Source organism: Mya arenaria, chromosome 11 (genome assembly GCF_026914265.1).
Source record: "Mya arenaria isolate MELC-2E11 chromosome 11, ASM2691426v1".
NCBI lineage: Eukaryota > Metazoa > Mollusca > Bivalvia > Myida > Myidae > Mya > Mya arenaria.
The window spans coordinates 25,867,711-25,886,612 of NC_069132.1; the positions used below are offsets into that span (position 1 = coordinate 25,867,711).

At 37.1% G+C, this 18,902-nt stretch overlaps 1 protein-coding gene across 5 annotated transcripts in view; it reads left to right on the forward strand.

The window, feature by feature from the left end:
- The window catches only part of LOC128207677 (hypoxia-inducible factor 1-alpha-like), a 151,615-nt gene that overhangs the window by 70,346 nt on the left and 62,367 nt on the right, over positions 1 to 18,902 (forward strand). For all 5 annotated transcript variants that reach the window (XM_052910744.1, XM_052910742.1, XM_052910743.1 and 2 more), the window contains 2 exons: positions 6,957 to 7,069; positions 17,701 to 17,800. In XM_052910744.1, coding sequence (XP_052766704.1) covers positions 6,957 to 7,069; positions 17,701 to 17,800 — 213 coding nt within the window. The remainder of the gene's footprint in view (positions 1 to 6,956; positions 7,070 to 17,700; positions 17,801 to 18,902) is intronic.

An 18,902-nucleotide genomic window follows, 5' to 3' on the forward strand; every position in this document is an offset into this window, starting at 1 on the left:
ATATTCTTGATCCTTTTAGCTCAGTTCAGATTTGCACTCCATGGGACTATCTGATTATCTCTCTGTAATGAATAAAGCAGGCATACATCAAGCTCCAACAACTGTTTATAAACATGTACAAGTGGTAAACTTGCAAACACATCAGCAGTGATAACCAAAATGATGATGTAAAGAAATCAGACCATGAAGACACTGTAATTTGTCACAAGGTCACTGACACCAGAAAATGTTAACCTAAAGAAACTGAGACTTGCATGCATTGATAAATAGCTTCCAAACAATATCATAGGCTCAAGGTTACCATTAATTTATCAAGAAAGATTTTACTTGTGGAAAAAACTAATTCTAGTACACCTGGGGTTATAGACACTGCTAACCCTTTGTCATGCTAAACCAATTATAATGCCTAGTCTGTTTATCACACTAACTCATTGACATACCTAACCATTAAAATGTCTAATGCCCCTATGACACCTAAATAAGTTCCCACTGCGTCCTTGGAGTTATAGGAGTTTGCTCTGCGTGCCAGCCTTTTTTAGCTCTACTGGCCAAAGGCCAGAAGAGCTTATGCGATGGTAATGTGTACGTAGTATGTGCGTCTGTAAACAATTGCTTGTGAACACGATACAGTCTTCAGTTTTGATTGTATCTCGATGAAACTTGTGCAGTATCTAGATATCCATTAGAGCTCGGTTCCTTTCAAAAACCAGCCAGATCCGCCCATGCATACCTAGATTATGGCCCTTGATAGTATAATGCTATTGTGTAAACAATTGGTTGTGAACACGATACAGTCTTCATTTTTGATTGTATCTCGATGAAACTTGTACAGTATTTAGATATCCATTAGAGCTCGGTTCCTTTTGAAAACCAGATTTGCCCATGCATGCCTGGATTATGGGTCTTGAAAGTATAAAAAATGCTATTTTAAGCTAAGTCTATTTTTAGCCAAGTTTACATGTAAAGGCACAATTGCTTGTGAAGGTTTGTTCAAATTATGCCCCCGGGGTCATAACTGCCCCCCCCCCCCCCCCCCCCCCCCCACGGAGATTGTCCCACAACGGACCGGTGCGGCAAATGCAAACGACCTCGACAACGTTGGCAGAGGCCCAGGGAAGAGTTCTCTTTTCTTTGTAAGGGACAGACTCCCCCCCCCCCCCCCCCCCCCCCCTTAAATTGGGAAATGTTAAAAACCTTTTTGTCTGAAACCACTATGCAAATCCTTGCTATTTTGAACAAGGCTTTATTTAGTGGTCCACTACCATGGTTGTTCAAATTATGCCCCTTGGGTCGAAACTGGCACTGCCCTGGGTGTCACTATTTTCCTAGAGACTTATTTAAGAAATATTTTCAAAATCTTCTTGGGTTTTGTTTCAAACCACAAGGCCCATACCATTGATATTTGTTGTGGAGTATCATATGATGCAATTGAAACATTTGAAATAATGCCCAAAAAGCTGGCCCCACCCCTTTTGACTTACTTTTTAATTTTTAAAGGTACAGTAATGAAATTTTGACCATGTGAACAGTTTTGCAAACAAGCATTAATGTTGTCCTCGGATGTCCTTGACTTTGACCTTTGACCGACTTTTTATTTTTAAAGCTACAGAAATGAAATTTTGACGATGAGTACAGTTTTGAAAGCAAATATTTTTTACCCTCAGATTACCTTTACTTGGCACATATTAAAATAGTTCATGCAACTAATCTGCTTACAACACTGCCTGTCCTCAGATGTTGAACGTGCAGCGTTTTCAGCTAACCCAAACACAAAAAGTGAACAATATATTTGTTGCCTATTACTCAAATGTACATGCTCTGGATTGAAAATGACCACAAGAGCCATGCCAGTAGAGCATAGGCCCTTTTGGGCCTCTTGTTCATGGATTCTGCAAGGTCTTCATGGCTGTGGTGTGATGGGGGTACGTATAATGTTTGTCATGCCTAGTCATTTGTCATGCCACACCCTTTTTCAGATTGTCATCCCTGTCATGCCTTGCCCCTTATCAGAAAGTACTCTCTGTCATAGCTAAAGCTCTTGGTGAACTAATAAACGGCACAAAGTCACAGTTCAGGAACTTGAATGAAATATTTAGGAACTTGACAAACAATCGTTCAAGGTTCATGAACAAATTCAAATGTTAATCAACTTAAAATGTGGTTCATGAACTTTCAATTCACTCTTTAGAAGTTCATGATCTTATAAATTATCACAATAACAGTTCATAAATTCTAATACTTGGTTCATGAACTTCACAAATCTCCTACAAAGTTCTTGAATTTATTTTTAAGTTCATGGAACTTTTGGGAAAGTTCACCAATTTCATGAACATTTTTCGCAGGGAGCTTTAGTATTTTGCAGACTGCCTCTATGTCATGACTTGCCCCTTTTCAGAAGGTACATTTTTTCATGTCATACCCTTTTTCTGATTGTCCTCTTTGTCATGCCATGCTCCTTTTTTAGAATTACCTCTTTGTCATGCCTTGTTCATTGACATGCCTCATTCTTTGACATGCCTCACTCTTTGTCATGCTTACTCTTTGACATGCCTTACTCTTTGACATGCCAGTCACTCTTTGTCATGCCTTTTTCTTTGACATGCCTCATTCTTTGACATGCCTCACTCTTTGTCATGCTAACTCTTTGACATGCCTTACTCTTTGACATGCCTCACTCTTTGTCATGTCTCACTCTTTGACATGCCTCACTCTTTTACATGCCTCACTCTTTACTCTTTGCCATGCCTTACTCTTTGACATGCCTTATTCTTTGATATGCCTTATTCTTTGACATGCCTTACTCTTTGACATGCCAGTCACTCTTTGACATGCCTCACTATTTACTCTTTGCCATGATGCCTAACTCTACTCTTTGCCATGCCTTACTCTTTGACATGCCTTATTCTTTGACATGCCTTACTCTTTGCCATGCCTCACTCTTTCAAGTACCTCACTTTTTGACATGCCTCACTCTTAATTCTTTGCCATGCCTTACTCTTTGACATGCCTTATTCTTTGCCATGCCTTACCCTTTGACATGCCAGTCACTCTTTGACAAGCCTCACTCTTTACTCTTTGCCACGATGCCTTACTCTACTCTTTGCTATGCCTTACGCTTTCACATGCCTTATTCTTTCACATGCCTCACTCTTTCACGTACCTCACTCTTTGACATGCCTCACTCTTAACTCTTTGCCATGCCTTACTCTTTAACATGCCTTATTCTTTGACATGCCTTACTCTTTGCCATGCCTTACTCTTTGACATGCCTTATTCTGCGACATGCCTTACCCCTTGCAATGCTTTACTCAACAGCTGTCACACTGTCCACTTTAGCATGCTTAACCCTTTGACATGCTTTACCCAACAGCTGTCACACTGTCCACTTTAGCATGCTCAACCCTTTGACATGCTTTACCCAACAGCTGTCACACTGTCAACTTTAGCATGCCTAACCCTTTGACATGCATTACCCAACAGCTGTCACACTGTCCACTTTAGCATGGCTAACCCTTTTTATGCCCCCGAAGGTGGGCATATTAAAATCGCACCGTGTGGCCTTCCTTCTGTCCGTCCGTGTGTCCGGCTCAGTAACTCATGTCCAGGCTATCCCTTGTATGGACAGATTTTAAAATAACTTGCCACATGTGTTCCACATACCAAGACGACGTGTCGCGTGCAAGACCAGTGCCCCTTCCTCAAAGGTCAAGGTCACACTTAGTCTTTATTCACAATGGAGTGCTGCATATAGGACATAGAGTATAGGTTCTCGTGTCCGGGCTGTAACTTTCCCTTGTATAGACAGATTTTAAAATAACTTGCCACATGTGTTCCACATACCAAAACAACATGTCGCGTGAACGACCCGTGTCCCTACCTCTAAGGTCAAGGTCACACTTAGTGTTTATTCACAATGGAGTGTTGCATATAAGGACATAGAGTATAGGTTGTCTTGTCCGGGCTGTAACTTTCCCTTGTATGGGCAGATTTTAAAATAACTTGCCACATGTGTTCCACATACCAAGATGACGTGTCACGTGCAAGAACCGTGTCCCTACCTCAATGGTCAAGGTCACACATAGTGTTTATTCACAATGGAGTGCTGCATATAAGGACATAGAGTATAAGTTGTCGTGTCCGGGCTGTAACTTTCCCTTTTATGGACAGATTTTAAAATAACTTGCCAGATGTGTTCCACATACCAAGACGACGTGTCACATGACAGACCCGTGTCCCTATCTCAAAGGTCAAGGTCACACTTGGGTGTTTATTCACAATGGAATGCTGCATATATAAGGACATAACAGTGTCAGTTGTCAACTATGGGTGGTATTTTTTATGTTTAGAGGCAATTAAAAATAACTTGCCATATGTATTTGACATGTAAAGGCAAGATCAACTTTTCATGTACTGACCTTGTTCATAGGTCAATGTCACAATCGGGGGCATTCGTCACATACTGTGACAGCTCTTGTTTGTGCCTTACTTTTATGAGTTTATCCTTCTTATCATGCCTTACCATTTGCCATGTCATTATTTATCATACTTATTGTACCAGTCAATTGTAACCAGTCGGCCCTCCAGGTCCAGGGAATAGCAGGGACTTTGACTTTCGGTCTAGCAAACCCCCTGCCTGCAGGGACAAACTGCTGGTAAAATCCCTGCCGAAAGCCCCCTGCACCCCAGGAGCATGCATCCTAGTTTAGGCCCATTCCCCGCTATTTTCAGCATGAAAACAAAACCACTGCAGTCACTGGACACTGCAGGGCCACCTGGAAGGTAAAAACATGCCCCATTTCCCCCTCTATCCCCCTGGACGTGGGGGGCCGTGGTTACAATTGACTGGTGCATAACAGGTACTTACGTCAGGCCTAACTCTTATATAGTTTGTGCAGTTGCTTAATGTATATGTAAGTCATATTAAGTAGGTGAACTGTAGGCTTTAATTGCTTAATGTATTTTTACTGTCTGATGACACACATTAATAATGCAAATGCGTGATGGTTGTGCAGAAATTGCACATTACAAATTAAACTGCCCACTTGTTGAATGCAGTTCATTAATTGTTTGCTACAAGATGGCTCTGGCATTTATAAATGATTTTATTGTTGTCAGAAATTCTAAAATATGTTGATTACTTTTATATACCAAGTTTTGATTGAAGTTTGTAAAATATTTACTAAACTGAAAACAGTTTCTTCAGCAGATTGAATGTTTTCATGATTTCTTTAAGCGGAACAATTAACATACCAAGTGCTTTCTTGTCATCTTCACTTCCTGAATAGCATCAATATGTAAGCACCACTTGTTAAGTGTATGCCAACTGTTTCTGCAGTTTGTAAATCTTCAGTAATCCTGTACTTTGACTGTGGGAAACCGCAGTTCTGCACATAATGTTGCATACTGGAAAAAGTACTTAGGAAGTATTGTCTTTCAGTCAAAGTTTGCATTGTTGGAAATAAACTGTTCTGCAAATTGCATTCTGTACTAATGATAAAAATGATTTCCAATTACCATGGCTGCAATACTAATTGAAAGAGGCTGCATGTGGAGATATTGAGTGTTTATTCCATTGCTTCCAAGACATTATTAGGTGCTGCAGGCTTTTGACATTTAAGAAGCCTTTTAGTTTTTAAGGTGTATTTTAAAGCTTGATGCTAATTTTAAGCTCTTGAAAAAAGACAAACTGTCATTACTTGATTATTATTGAAGTCCTTCAAGGTTTTAAAATTTTAAAAATAGACAAGTTTCCAGAATAATCTGTTTAATGAGTTATGTTGTAATTTGTCTTAAAAATGTTTGGGTGTTTTTATTTGATTTCATTTTTTTTTGGGGGGGGGGGGGGTCCCTCTTTTTATCTTACTAACATTATGGATATTGGTTAAAAGCTATTTCTGTTAAGACCTCACTATAACACCACTTTCATTGATTTTTTCTTTCACTGCCATCTGCAGATATTGCCAACTTTTTTTGGCACTGAGTTACAATGCATTCAGTCACTTAAAATGAAGGAATTCTGCTATTATTTAATTATTATTTTTTTCTGAACATCTCTGCAGCGTCTGCATACTTCTTGTATTGTCATTTTGCTGCAGCGAAAGATTAATTTACTGCAAACTATGTGCAAAATTAATCTCACTATTTCATGAGTTGTCTTTTCAAGACATTTCTCAGTCCATATTTTGACATTAATTGCTGTGCAGAGAAATTATTATAGTATGGTTAATAGCTTTTATTGCATCTTCTCCTGTCGTTCTGGTAGAAATCATTACAGCTGCCTCATGATGTAATGCCTTAGATTTTTTCTTTGATTTATATTTTGTTGATGCTTGATTGTAACATTACATGTACATGCTGTTTATGTACATTATTAATATTTTTGCCAAGTCTTGAATTGTTGACAAAAAGCAAATGTCCATAATCCTTGTAACATTCATTTTGTGTCATTTAATGACTAAGTTATTAAATGCTTTCAGTGGTTTATACAGATTTATCAGTAAAATCAAAATGATTTTTCACTGTTTCAAATAGTGAAAATATTAATAGATATTTTTTACTGTTTTCAAATTTTAGCCAATTCTGCTGTCCTGGAAACAAAGCACAGGGCTGGGACACACTATCAACAAGTTCATTTCCATACAATAAAAAGAAAATTTGTTTGATTCGGTGTAAGTTCTATAATATTTCACCTCATGGACACCATAAGTGGATATTTCACTCGTATTGTAGCCATGAGTGAAATATAACTTTTGGTGCTCACTCTGTGAAATATATTACAATCTTAAACTGTGAAACAAACAATTATTCTCTATATATTCATCAATTTTTTCAGCTGAGGCCTAGCTCATTTTGATAGCTTCAAGCTTTAAGTGAGGTTCCTAAAAATGTCAATAAATTTTATTTTAAAATTTTTTTTTTTTTTATATATATATATAAAATTGACTTGTAAATTTCAGGTGAGGCCCAGCTTATGCTTGAAGCTTTGAACGGATTCCTGGTGTTTGTGAACAAGAAGGGATCCGTGAAATTCATCAGCAACACTGTCACAGACCATTTAGGATTCAAACAGGTATGGAGAGATGGTAATAACATGGTTACAGGAACATTTGTAGTTCTCGTTTACTTAATAGTTATATGACATGAAGTAAATTCTTAAAGATTAAGAATGAGCTGAGTGAGTATAGCAAATAAGCCCTTCTTAATCATTTAGATATTACTTCAGGTCATCTAACTGACTTAGAATACAACCTCATTGGCTGGTACATTGTCAACCCAAAATACAACGCAGGGAGTGTGTATCGGATGAGTGGCAGGCAGTAGGTGGAACTTTAAACACCCGCGAAATGATATGTCTTTTAGTCATGCTCAATGTTATCAGAGGAAGAGGCCATATTTCAAAATTGAATATTGATATATGTCTGTCAGGTTATTGTAAACAACTGTATGATTGTTTTTTTTAGTAGATATTTGAATAAAGATGAGATGATTTGTTAACTTTAAATCCATCATGGTTAGAGGACCAAATCTTATTTTTATTGAAGTTATTGTAAAATAGCAGATTTGTATAGAGCATGTACAAGTCGATATATTTTCTCCTCTCATTGAGTATATTGGCCAAGCTCCAGTGATGTTGATTGACAATGTTTCACAGCAATAAAGGTCAGCAGGTTACCAAATGTATGAGGATGGCATTGATTTCTGTGTATCATGTAATGGAGTGATGTGAGATGAAATCCTGTAAAAGATTTCCCATTGGAATATTGAAAATGAAATTGGTTTTTTTTTGTGAGAACAATTGACCCTCAATTGAAGACATGGTACATTAACATCAGCAAAATGGTTTTATCTATATTCAAATTTCTATAATTTGAACCTTTCTATATCAGCTGTGACGACCAAATGTTAAGATGCTACATAAATATATTACCAATCATGATGGCAGGCCATGAATAATTTTATGATAAAATATTTAAAATTATGTCATATTGATATTGCTCTCTTTGATATGTATTTATTTTGTATTTTTTTAAAACATATTATAAATATTTTGGCATTTTGCAGACACAAATTTATCTTATATTTATGCCCCCTTTTGAAAAAAGTGGGGTATATTGTTTTGCACATGTCGGTCGGTCGGTCGGTCGGTCGGTCGGTCTGTCTGTCGGTCGGTCGGAATACCAAATGGTTTCCGATCAATAACTTGAGAACGCTTTGACCGAGGGACCTCATACTTGGTATGTGTATTGGTCATCACCAGCAGATGAACCCTATTGATTTTGAGGTCAGTGGGTCAAAGGTCAAGGTCAGTGTGACCTTTACATGAAAAACGGTTTCCGATCAATAACTTGAGAACGCTTTGACCCAGGGACCTCATACTAGGTAGGTGTATTGGTCATGACCAGCAGATGAACCCTATTGATTTTGAGGTCAGTGGGTCAAAGGTCAAGGTCAGTGTGACCTTAACATGAAAAACGGTTTCCGATCAATAACTTGAGAACGCTTTGACCGAGGGACCTCATACTTGGTATGTGTATTGGTCATCACCAGCAGATGAACCCTATTGATTTTGAGGTCAGTGGGTCAAAGGTCAAGGTCAGTGTGACCTTTACATGAAAAACGGTTTCCGATCAATAACTTGAGAACGCTTTGACCCAGGGACCTCATACTAGGTAGGTGTATTGGTCATGACCAGCAGATGAACCCTATTGATTTTGAGGTCAGTGGGTCAAAGGTCAAGGTCAGTGTGACCTTAACATGAAAAACGGTTTCCGATCAATAACTTGAGAACGCTTTGACCCAGGGACCTCATACTAGGTAGGCTTATTGGTCATGACCAGCAGATGAACCCTATTGATTTTGAGGTCAGTGGGTCAAAGGTCAAGGTCAGTGTGACTGTAAGCTGAAAAAAGGTTTTCTGATTGTCCATATTTTATTTAAGTGTCCAAATCCTACTAACAATTTTTTATTTAAGTGTCCAAATCCTACTAACAATTTGGCTCCCAAGGGGGCATAAATGTTTCACTAACATCTCTTGTTATGTATTTGTGACATATTGAAAATAAAGCTTCTTAAAAAGAAGAGAAAAAAACAGATTATTTTTTTAGGATCCCCTGTATCCATCCCCGCCAACAGATTATAAGATAAACCCGATATTTACACAGCTCAAACAATTGATGCATCACAATATATTTTGCTATAATATGCTAACTGGTAATGTACAATGTTAATATTTATTTATTTTAATTCAGTGTAATATGAAATGAAACTTATCACATTTTAGTTTTTATTAATTCACTGTTTAATTTAGTTTTACATTTATGTACCATATTATATCATGTATAGGACGCTAGCATAGATAGGACGCAGGCAAAAAAATAGTTGAAAAAACGGGTAAAACCCCTTAATATATAAGATAGGACGCAGCGGAAAAATGTCAAAATCGGAGCCGAAAAATTCAGGATGGTCAAGTATTTATGTCTCCCCCTCTCTGGGGGAGACATATTGTTTTTGCCCTGTCCATCAGTCCGGTAGTCCGTCAGTCCGTCCGTACGTCACACTTCGTTTCCGATCGATAATTGGAAAACCGCATGACCTAGGATCACCAAACTTGGTAGGGAGGTTGGTCGTGAGGTGTAGAGGATCCCTATTGTTTTTGGGGTCACTAGGTCAAAGGTCAAGGTCGCGGCGACCCCCAATATAAAAAACATTTCTGCTCAAAATCTTGAGAACGGTTTGACCTAGGTTCACCAAACTTGGTAGGGAGGTTGGTCATGAGGTGTAGAAGATCCCTATTGTTTTTGGGGTCACTAGGTCAAAGGTCAAGGTCGCTGCGACCCCCAATGTAAAAAACATTTCCGCTCAATATCTTGAGAATGGTTTGACCTAGGTTCACCAAACTTGGTAGGGAGGTTGATCATGAGGTTTAGAAAACTCCTATATTTTGGGGGGTCACAAGGTCAAAGGTCAACGTCGCTGTGACCTCTAATGTAAAAAAATATTTCCGTGCAATATCAGGAGAATGCTTTGATCTAGGTTCACCAAACTTTGAAGTGAGGTTGGTCATGATGTCTAGTTCCTATTGATTTTGATTGAAATCAGTAGGTCAAAGGTCAAGGTCACTGTGACCTTGAGGTGAAGAAACAGTTTCTGCTCAGTAACTAAAGAACACTTGCACCCAGGAACTTCATACTTGGTATGCTAGTGGGTCATGACTAGAAGATGACCCCTATTGATTTTGGGGTCACTAGGTTAAAGATCAAGGTCACCCTGATCTTGAGGTGAAGAAACTGTTTCCGCTCAATAAAGATCCTTGGGTCTAGGAACTTCATACTTGGTATGCTAGTTGGTCATGACTAGTAGATGACTCCAATTGATTTTGAGATCAGTAGGTCAAAGGTCAAGGTCACCCTGACCTTGAGGTGAAGAAACGGTTTCGGCTCTATAACTTAATAACGCTTGCACCCAGGAACTTCATACTTGGTATGCTAGTTGGTCATGACTAGTAGATGACTCCAATTGATTTTGAGATCAGTAGGTCAAAGGTCAAGGTCACCCTGACCTTGAGGTGAAGGAACGGTTTCCGCTCTATAACTAAATAACGCTTGCACCCAGGAACTTCATACTTGGTATGCTAGTTGGTCATGACTAGTAGATGACTCCTATTGATTTTGAGATCAGTAGGTCAAAGGTCAAGGTCACCATGACCTTGAGGTGAAGAAACGGTTTCTGCTCAATAACTCAAGAATGCTTACACCCAGGAACTTCATACTTGGTATGCTAGTTGGTCATGACTAGTAGATAACTCTTATTGATTTTGCGATCAGTTGGTCAAAGGTCAAGGTCACTGACCTTGAGGTGAAGAAACGGTTTCTGCTCAATAGCTCAAGAACGCTTACACCCAGGAACTTCATACTTGGTATGTCAGTTAGTCATGACTAATTGATGGCCCAAATTTCATGTCCATCATTGATTATTTCTCACCTACGACCACACAATGGGGGAGACATGCGCTTTTTCAAAAAAGCAATCTCTAGTTATAACATATATTGAAGTAAAAAAAAAAATGTATATCAGGCATATTTCGATAACAGGCTTGTGTATTTCGATAATTACCGTCATATTTCGGTAATTTAGTGTACACAACAATGATATAAGTCTTGACATTTTCAGAACATTTACACATATTATAAGACTTATACAAATGCCGTTATAGTCCCGACATGCCTTCTGAATGACAGTCAACCGTTGCAACGGTTGCAAAACTGTGTATTGTCAAAACTGATGATTGTTTTGATAAGGCTTGTCGCTGCGCGGAATAAAGCATGTCAGGCATAATTAATGCGTGTCGGTAATTATCCTTGCCAGCGGAAGGCACTACGGGTAAAGTGCGAACAAACAACTATACGGTATTACCATCTCAATAGTTTGTTCTATTGATGTTTTTCTAATGCCAGACAGCGGGTGTTTTTCACACCTTCGCACATTTGAAAAGATTTAATAGTGACAATAATGCTACTTTGCGTAATGCACATTCCTTTATTATTTTTTTTAAAACAGTAAGATACAACAAAATGTTTTGTAAATAATCGAAACATTAAAATCATGAACAACGATTAATTGATATTTACCTCCTTTCCCGATTTTCCGTTGCTGTTATAACTCAATCCAGTTATAGTGCTGACTCACATCGAGTTTTTGTGAGTAGCGTCCCTTTTGTAAAAAAGTAAACACTCATGTTTGTTTTCAATTTATTTCTCAGTAATTCATTTTAAAGTAAACATTCAATATATTTCTGCGTGTGTTAACTTGCGTGATTTTACCTATGTCAGTTGTTCTCTTCGGTGATGCAGTACAGATACTTACTATTACCGCGTTCTGCCCCGGTCCGATATTTTTGACCTGAAATGGACTTGGAAAAAACCCAGATGAAATTCTAATAGCATAGAAAAGACGCAGACAATTTTTAAGACAAGAATTGGGGGTAAAAAAGTGCGTCCTATGCATGATATAATACGGTAATCATCTATTCCCCGCAGTTTCTCACCAAGATTTATTTAAGATTCTTTTGGTTTGCTTTTAAATTCCCATTAAGATTGCAATCTTAGGCCACACCAAATTAATATTTAGTTCCTCATATTTTTGCCAAAAAAAATTGGAGCGAGCGAGCGAAAAAAAAATAAACAATTTTTTTTGTCAGTTTTCATAAAAACCGAAGCGAGTGAAGAGCGAAAAAAATATTTTTCCTTATGTTCAATATAAATAAGAAAGATTGTTCAAAATAATTGCCCTTAAACCCATTTTAATGCCATCTTAAACTGAACCTCTAATGGACATTGGGAAAATGTCGGAATACATACTATTTATTCATCCGTGTTTAGTACAAACATTATAAGGATAAATCTAATTTCTTATATAATTAAAACGTACTTTAATATGACGATCATTCATAATAATAAATAACCCTGCTTTTAGTAAAAAGTTTGAAACAACTTATATAAATATGAAGACAAAACCACATTCACTAGGCACTGCGGGGCCACCTGAATTGGTAAAAACACAGCCCATTGCCTCTGCTTTCCCCAGTATACCCCTGGAACAAGGGCGAGGGTTGGGCGGGGCAGTGGTTACAATTGACAAGTGCATTACAATCCCGGATTATGCTGCAAATAAAAACAAAATTTAAGGTGATAAACTTAGGCTTACTTATGTTGAGGTATATCCAGACCAGTGTTATATCACTATTTGTGAAAAGATATTTGTTCAAAACTGATGTTTTGTCAGAATTTGATCAAAAATGAGCTTGATACATCAAATTGGACCAAACAATGACTCATGTTCCAGTTAAGTTGACCTGTCATCTTCAGCATCGTCGTAACGAGGTAAAATTTTGGTCCCTTGTATTATGACTTGAATAAAATAGTACCAAGTTGATCATTCCGATTTCCATTCAAAACGAGTCACTAATTACGCAATATAATGGCTACCAGTCTCAGATACACATGCTTTATTGCATAATGATTGCTTTAAATAATGATCCTTTAGTGCATGAGACGATCAACAATGACTTCAAGCATGCTCAAAACATATTAATTGTCAAAAATAAGATTTAATTTACAAACTTTGAGCCACATTGTTTATACCGGAAGCCGCCATTTTGATTGAATTTATTGAAACCAATGCTAAACCTATCGATATACAGTATAAAAACACTAGGCATCAGTAATTTCCTTTTACAAAAACATGAAAACTAGCGTAGAAAAATTAAACTTGATTATTTTTAACCTTTTAATAAATTATTGCCTGAAAAAAATCTGCTTGGCGATCAAAATGGAGGTGCGGGTGCACAAAAAAAAAAAATAATATTTTTTTTACATTTTCAAAAAAATAGGAGCCATAAATCCGCGGAACGAAATATCAATTTGGTGTGGCCTTATGAACGTATTAAATGGTCTTTTAATTTGCACTATTTTAAACTGCATAACACCATACGTCCAATTTTGTAATTCTGGCGCATTAATTCTTATAACTTATTCATGTAAAAAAATAGTTGACAAATGCCTTAATATGGCCTACAGCCTGAGAGGTTCAAAAACAGAAAGAAAACGTTATATAATGTTTAACATGCCCAAAGTCTGAAAATATTCCCCGAAAAGAATAGGTGGTTGATCTGACTGCCACTTTAATATTTATTTCCTTTGCTCATGACTATGCCAGACCCTCAGACTATTTTTTAAAGAGGCTTGCAGGAGATTTTCTTGCCATTTATGGAACCGGTATTAGTCATTCACAGACCAATTTGTCATTACAACTGGGGAGTGCAAGATAATCCCCCCCCCCCCCACACACACACACATGCATACTTAAAACCAGACCTTTATCTTATTTATAAAAGTCTGCAAGTCTCATTTATATATATAGGAACAAAACAGGAAACAGGGATGTGATGGGGACAGTGTTTTTCCATCAGTAACTGCACATATCTTTCCTCGTTGTCTTCCATGTCTACCTGTTTAATAAAGTAATTAGCTCCAATGTTTTTCAGAGAAATCAAATCAAGATATTGTCAATAAAAGGAGCTTGGTGTTGTCAAGTTTGTAAAAACTGTTGTCGTGATCTTCTTTGAATAATTCAGGCTTGCAGTGAGCTCAATGAGCACGAAATAGCCACATTGTCGGTTGTTGCAGGCGTATGTGCGTCCCTACATGCACGTCATTATGTGCGTCCATCAGATATTGGTTTGTACAGGCTGTAACCCCACTATGCATAGGGGGATTTAAAATAATTTTGTACAAATGTTAACCATGATAAAACAGTGTCATGTACAAGACACATGTCTAAAGGTCAAACTCGGATCAAGGTCACACTTAAGGCGGCATTGGTCTAAATCCCTTGTATTCTTGCTCATTTTGGCAATGACATGGTTATGCATCAGTTGATTTCAAAACAGCTTGGCACAAAAGTTCACCATGAGAAGGCGGCGTGCCTGTGCAAGGCCCATGTCCAAAGGTCAAGGTCATGATCATGGGTCATTGATCAAAATCCCTCGTATTTTGGCTTGTCGAGACAGTAAACTTGAACATGCATTGGGGAAATTCAAATTAACATGGCATACTATTAATGTTCACCTAAAACACCCTGGTGTTGCTGCAAGACCCATGTTTGTTGGCAAAGGACAAGGTCATCGGTCAAAATCTTTTGTATTTTGGCAAGTCCAGGCTTGCATAATGTCTGATTTCAAAATAACTTTTCAAAGTTATCACCATGAGGTGAAGGTCACACTCCTGGATTATACGTCAGATATTTATTTATAATTATTTCTTTTCTTGTTTGAAGTCAGTGCCTTGCATAACCATAATCCTTGGAACAATTACATTCAAGGTTAAAGAGCAATCTTTCTCAGAACTGTTTCATGATTGTGACATTGGCAGGTTCAACATTGTTGGCATTTTGCTGACAACATCTAGTATAATTAATCTGAATTTCATACCTGTTAAGTTATGCCTTGTGCTTTCTTAAAAGGCATAATGTGCTGCTGATGTCTAACACTTGATTAATATTTCTTAAAGGATGACTATCACAAAAGCACTTTTTTGATGTTTCATTATTTTATAAAAGGTGAAAAATATTAGAAGAATGAAACATCTTGAATTTGTAGCTGCCATGATGTATGATGGAGTATAATTTTATGTTATTGAAGTTGCAGCAGTTAGGTATCTGCATAGTACAGGTCACCACAATAGTCTCTGGCTGAATACATGCAGCCATGCAATAATCATTCAAACACTGTGATTTGTTCCCAATATTTTAGTCATTAATCATAAAGGTATCAGAGCCTGCCAGGCCTTCTGGCCTACCCTGGAAATTCTGCCATAGATATTGTAGAAGAATGTCCTTATTGCAGTACAGTTAACTGAAGGTTACAGTAGAGCTAACCTTTATGATCTGTTAACAATATTTCACCTTGGCTGTTCCTTGGAATGCTTGTAAAAGATATGGCACACAGAATATAATTGGTGCAAGGAGCTCAGAAAATACTTCAACCCTGGAGATTCCAGAGTTCTCAAACTGATATTCCTGACATTTAATTCCCACACGCTTTCTGTTTTGGTGTGACATTTTACGAGGTATCCCTGTCATTCTGTAGTCTAAGATAATAATTGATATAATTCTTATAAGTAATAATTATAACAATCGAGAATAGTGTTTTCCTTCTGAGTGGCCTAAAAAATTGATACAGTATATAGTGGTCATTAATTTGATCAATATACATGAATGGTTGATTGATTAGCTTGCTAATTGAAAGGAACTGAGAACAAAAACAGCTAGCAGTGTTATTTCCATCTACTGACGACAAGAACTATATCATGATATACATGGATGGTGTGAATATTCATGCCAATAGTAACTAACAAAGCTGGTTAGTATGTGAGGGAAGTATAATGCTAATGACTGCAATATCTCTTCAAGCAATCCCTGGATCAATGTTACAAGCAATGTAAAGTACCACACAGGGGGGATCTAGTCTCAAATGGTGTAGCTTTAAATTCTGGTGTACGAAAGGTTTCCTTCTTCCAATGCAACATAATAATCTGGTATGATCTGCTTGTGTAGATTCTCATATAAAACAAAGTGTTTTACAAATAGCACTTCTGTTACAAGTATCTGTAAACCGCACCAACTTGCGTTCAACTTTGACATTTACCAAAATATAACCAATTCCACATTGTGCAATGCTCTTTACATTAATGTATCAGGATTTGCAGGGATTCATCCTTCTGGTGTGCAGGATAGGCTGTCAATTTCCGGAGTATTTTAGCAAGTCTTGGAGTGCCAGACTCTAATTATCCTAGTCTCTGCATGCAATTCTACCAAAGACTGAAAAGTGTTCATTGATTTATCACTGCAGTTTTCGTCCCGAAGGACCTATCCTGATTCCAACTTTTGAATTGAAGTATATTATTTGCTTAGATATAAAGCTATGATATATTGGTGTCTTTCACTCTAGTATTTGTATGTCCCTTGTGTGGTGCATTAACAGCAGGAGAGTTTATTAGGTTCAGTATGTCTTGGACATTGATAGAATGATGTCAGGTTTTTGGGCTTGACTTAAAGTGACACTCGTATTTAGATTCAATACATACACATGTATAACAAACATAAATTTTGAGTGATAAACCTTCAACTAATTACAAAATAATGCATTTATGTAAATTATTAATTACCGATAAAAAGATGGTAACTGATAAAATAGCTGAAAACGCACAAATATTAAATGACTGGTGGGTCCAAAAGATTTATTGTGATCTACTATTGTCCATAACGTAGAAATACGGTGTATTCTGCACCTTTCTTTCAGATTCATAAGAACTATTAATTATATTTATATTTTTCATCCTTTTTTGGTATATGAAAAGAATTGTATTAATTGTGGTGCATCATATTTGCGAGTAAGATCGCATCTTTTGAAAGAGTTTTAAATATTATCATTTTTAAATATCATTTTATAAATGCTTGATTCCCTATTCAGGTTATTGTCATTATTTCATGGAGTTTATACCAGAGCCAGTACCAAAACCTTGTATTTAAGAAATATTACACACCACTGAGGGTCATATGACATTATAAGGACTGGCCAGTCAGCCAACAAAGGTGTATAACGCCTCGGTCCATTCACCTTTGGGGGCTGACTTATAATGCCATATGGCCCAAAGTGGGGTGTAAATATTTCTTATATAATACCGAACACTTTATATTACCATATTTAAAAGCACTTTAGATGTGTTTTTATATTGAACATAGTTTATAATGTTTACTTGCTGCATGTTTTGTGAAAAAAGCAATTCACACCAGTTGTATGATGTCAGCGGTCCATATTACATTTTGGCGAGGTCCGGACCGGCCAAAAATATGATATGGACCGCTGAAGTCATAAAACTTTACTTTTATCAAAATACAGTGATATATAGACCGATTGACTTTAAATATACAAGGGACACATTTATGTAAGGTATAATATATTGTAATAAGGCTTCACAGGCAATTAATTAACCTAACAAAATTTTGATCCTGGTCATCACCAATAAAGTTTGTTCATTTTGTAATGAGATTTGGCAGAATTTCAAATGCAAAGGTTTGAGTTTAATTTTATTGCAAAAAAATAATTTTGATGTATTCTCTTGAACCATTCCTTTTCTTTTCCAGGAGCATATGATAGGGAAGTCCATCTTGGACTACATCCACCCCAGTGACCATAAGGAGGTCCATAAACAGTTTATTGTGGATGGGAAACAGCCACCACCAGGTAGGTCATGGGAAATATAAGAAATTGTTATCTGGTAAGGGCTTTGGTCAATTGTGCACTCACTTCTTATTTAGGTGTCCAATGTTCGGTTCTCCACTTGAATTATGCATATAAGTTTGGTTGATTGTAACCAGGTCAGAAAAGTTGGCTTTCTTTGTGTACTTCTGTTCCCCCCACAGCATAAATAATTATAATATCGCTGTATTTCACAATCACATTTAAGTAAGTTTAAACAAATGAATTGAAGAAAGTGATAGTGATCTATTGGTATAGGATGCCATGTCAGCCTTACACCCAAGAGGTCAGGTGTTTGATCCCAAACTCGGGCACGTACTCATGGCCAGGCTGAAAGGTCATCATTATTGGTTAGGACACCATGTCAGCCTTACACCCAAGAGTTCAGGTGTTTGATCCCAAACTCGGGCACGTACTCATGGCCAGGCTGAAAGGTCATCAGTATTGGTTAGGACACCATGTCAGCCTTACAAAAGGTGTTTGATCCCTACTTTGGGCACTCTGAAAGGTCATCAGTATTGGTTTGGATTTGAGACTGCTTCTTATCAGCTCCATTAAAGCTGTTTTTATAGTTCAAGTTGTATGACAGGGTCCTTTACAGGCTTAAGAAATTAACTCGAAAATGCAAGTTAGAGGAAATTGGACCAATGTGGCACATTAATTGACCTTCATCTGCTTGCAAAATCTAGACACTTGTAAATCATTCTTTTCTTGCATCAAGATAAATGAGCCATCAACATTCTTAATAGCTGCTATATTTTTTTCTTGTTGTGTGTCCAGAAGAGGGACCAAACATGGTTTTAAACTTACCACATCTAAGATTTATGGTTTTATTTTAACTGCTGGACAGTTAATGTCTGGTGTAGTTCTCATTTTGATGGGTCTAGCTCTTTAATGAGATTTTAATCGTCAATTTTCAAGGCTTGGGGTTTTCAATATTTAACTTCAGTAAGATAATGTATTCTGATCACATACAAAATTAATTCTGCAGATAATAGTCAGCAGTTTTAGTAAATCTTTAAAAAAAGTCCCTATGTTGCAAAAAATATATTGTGAATATTGTTGGCTTGGAAAAAAACACATATAA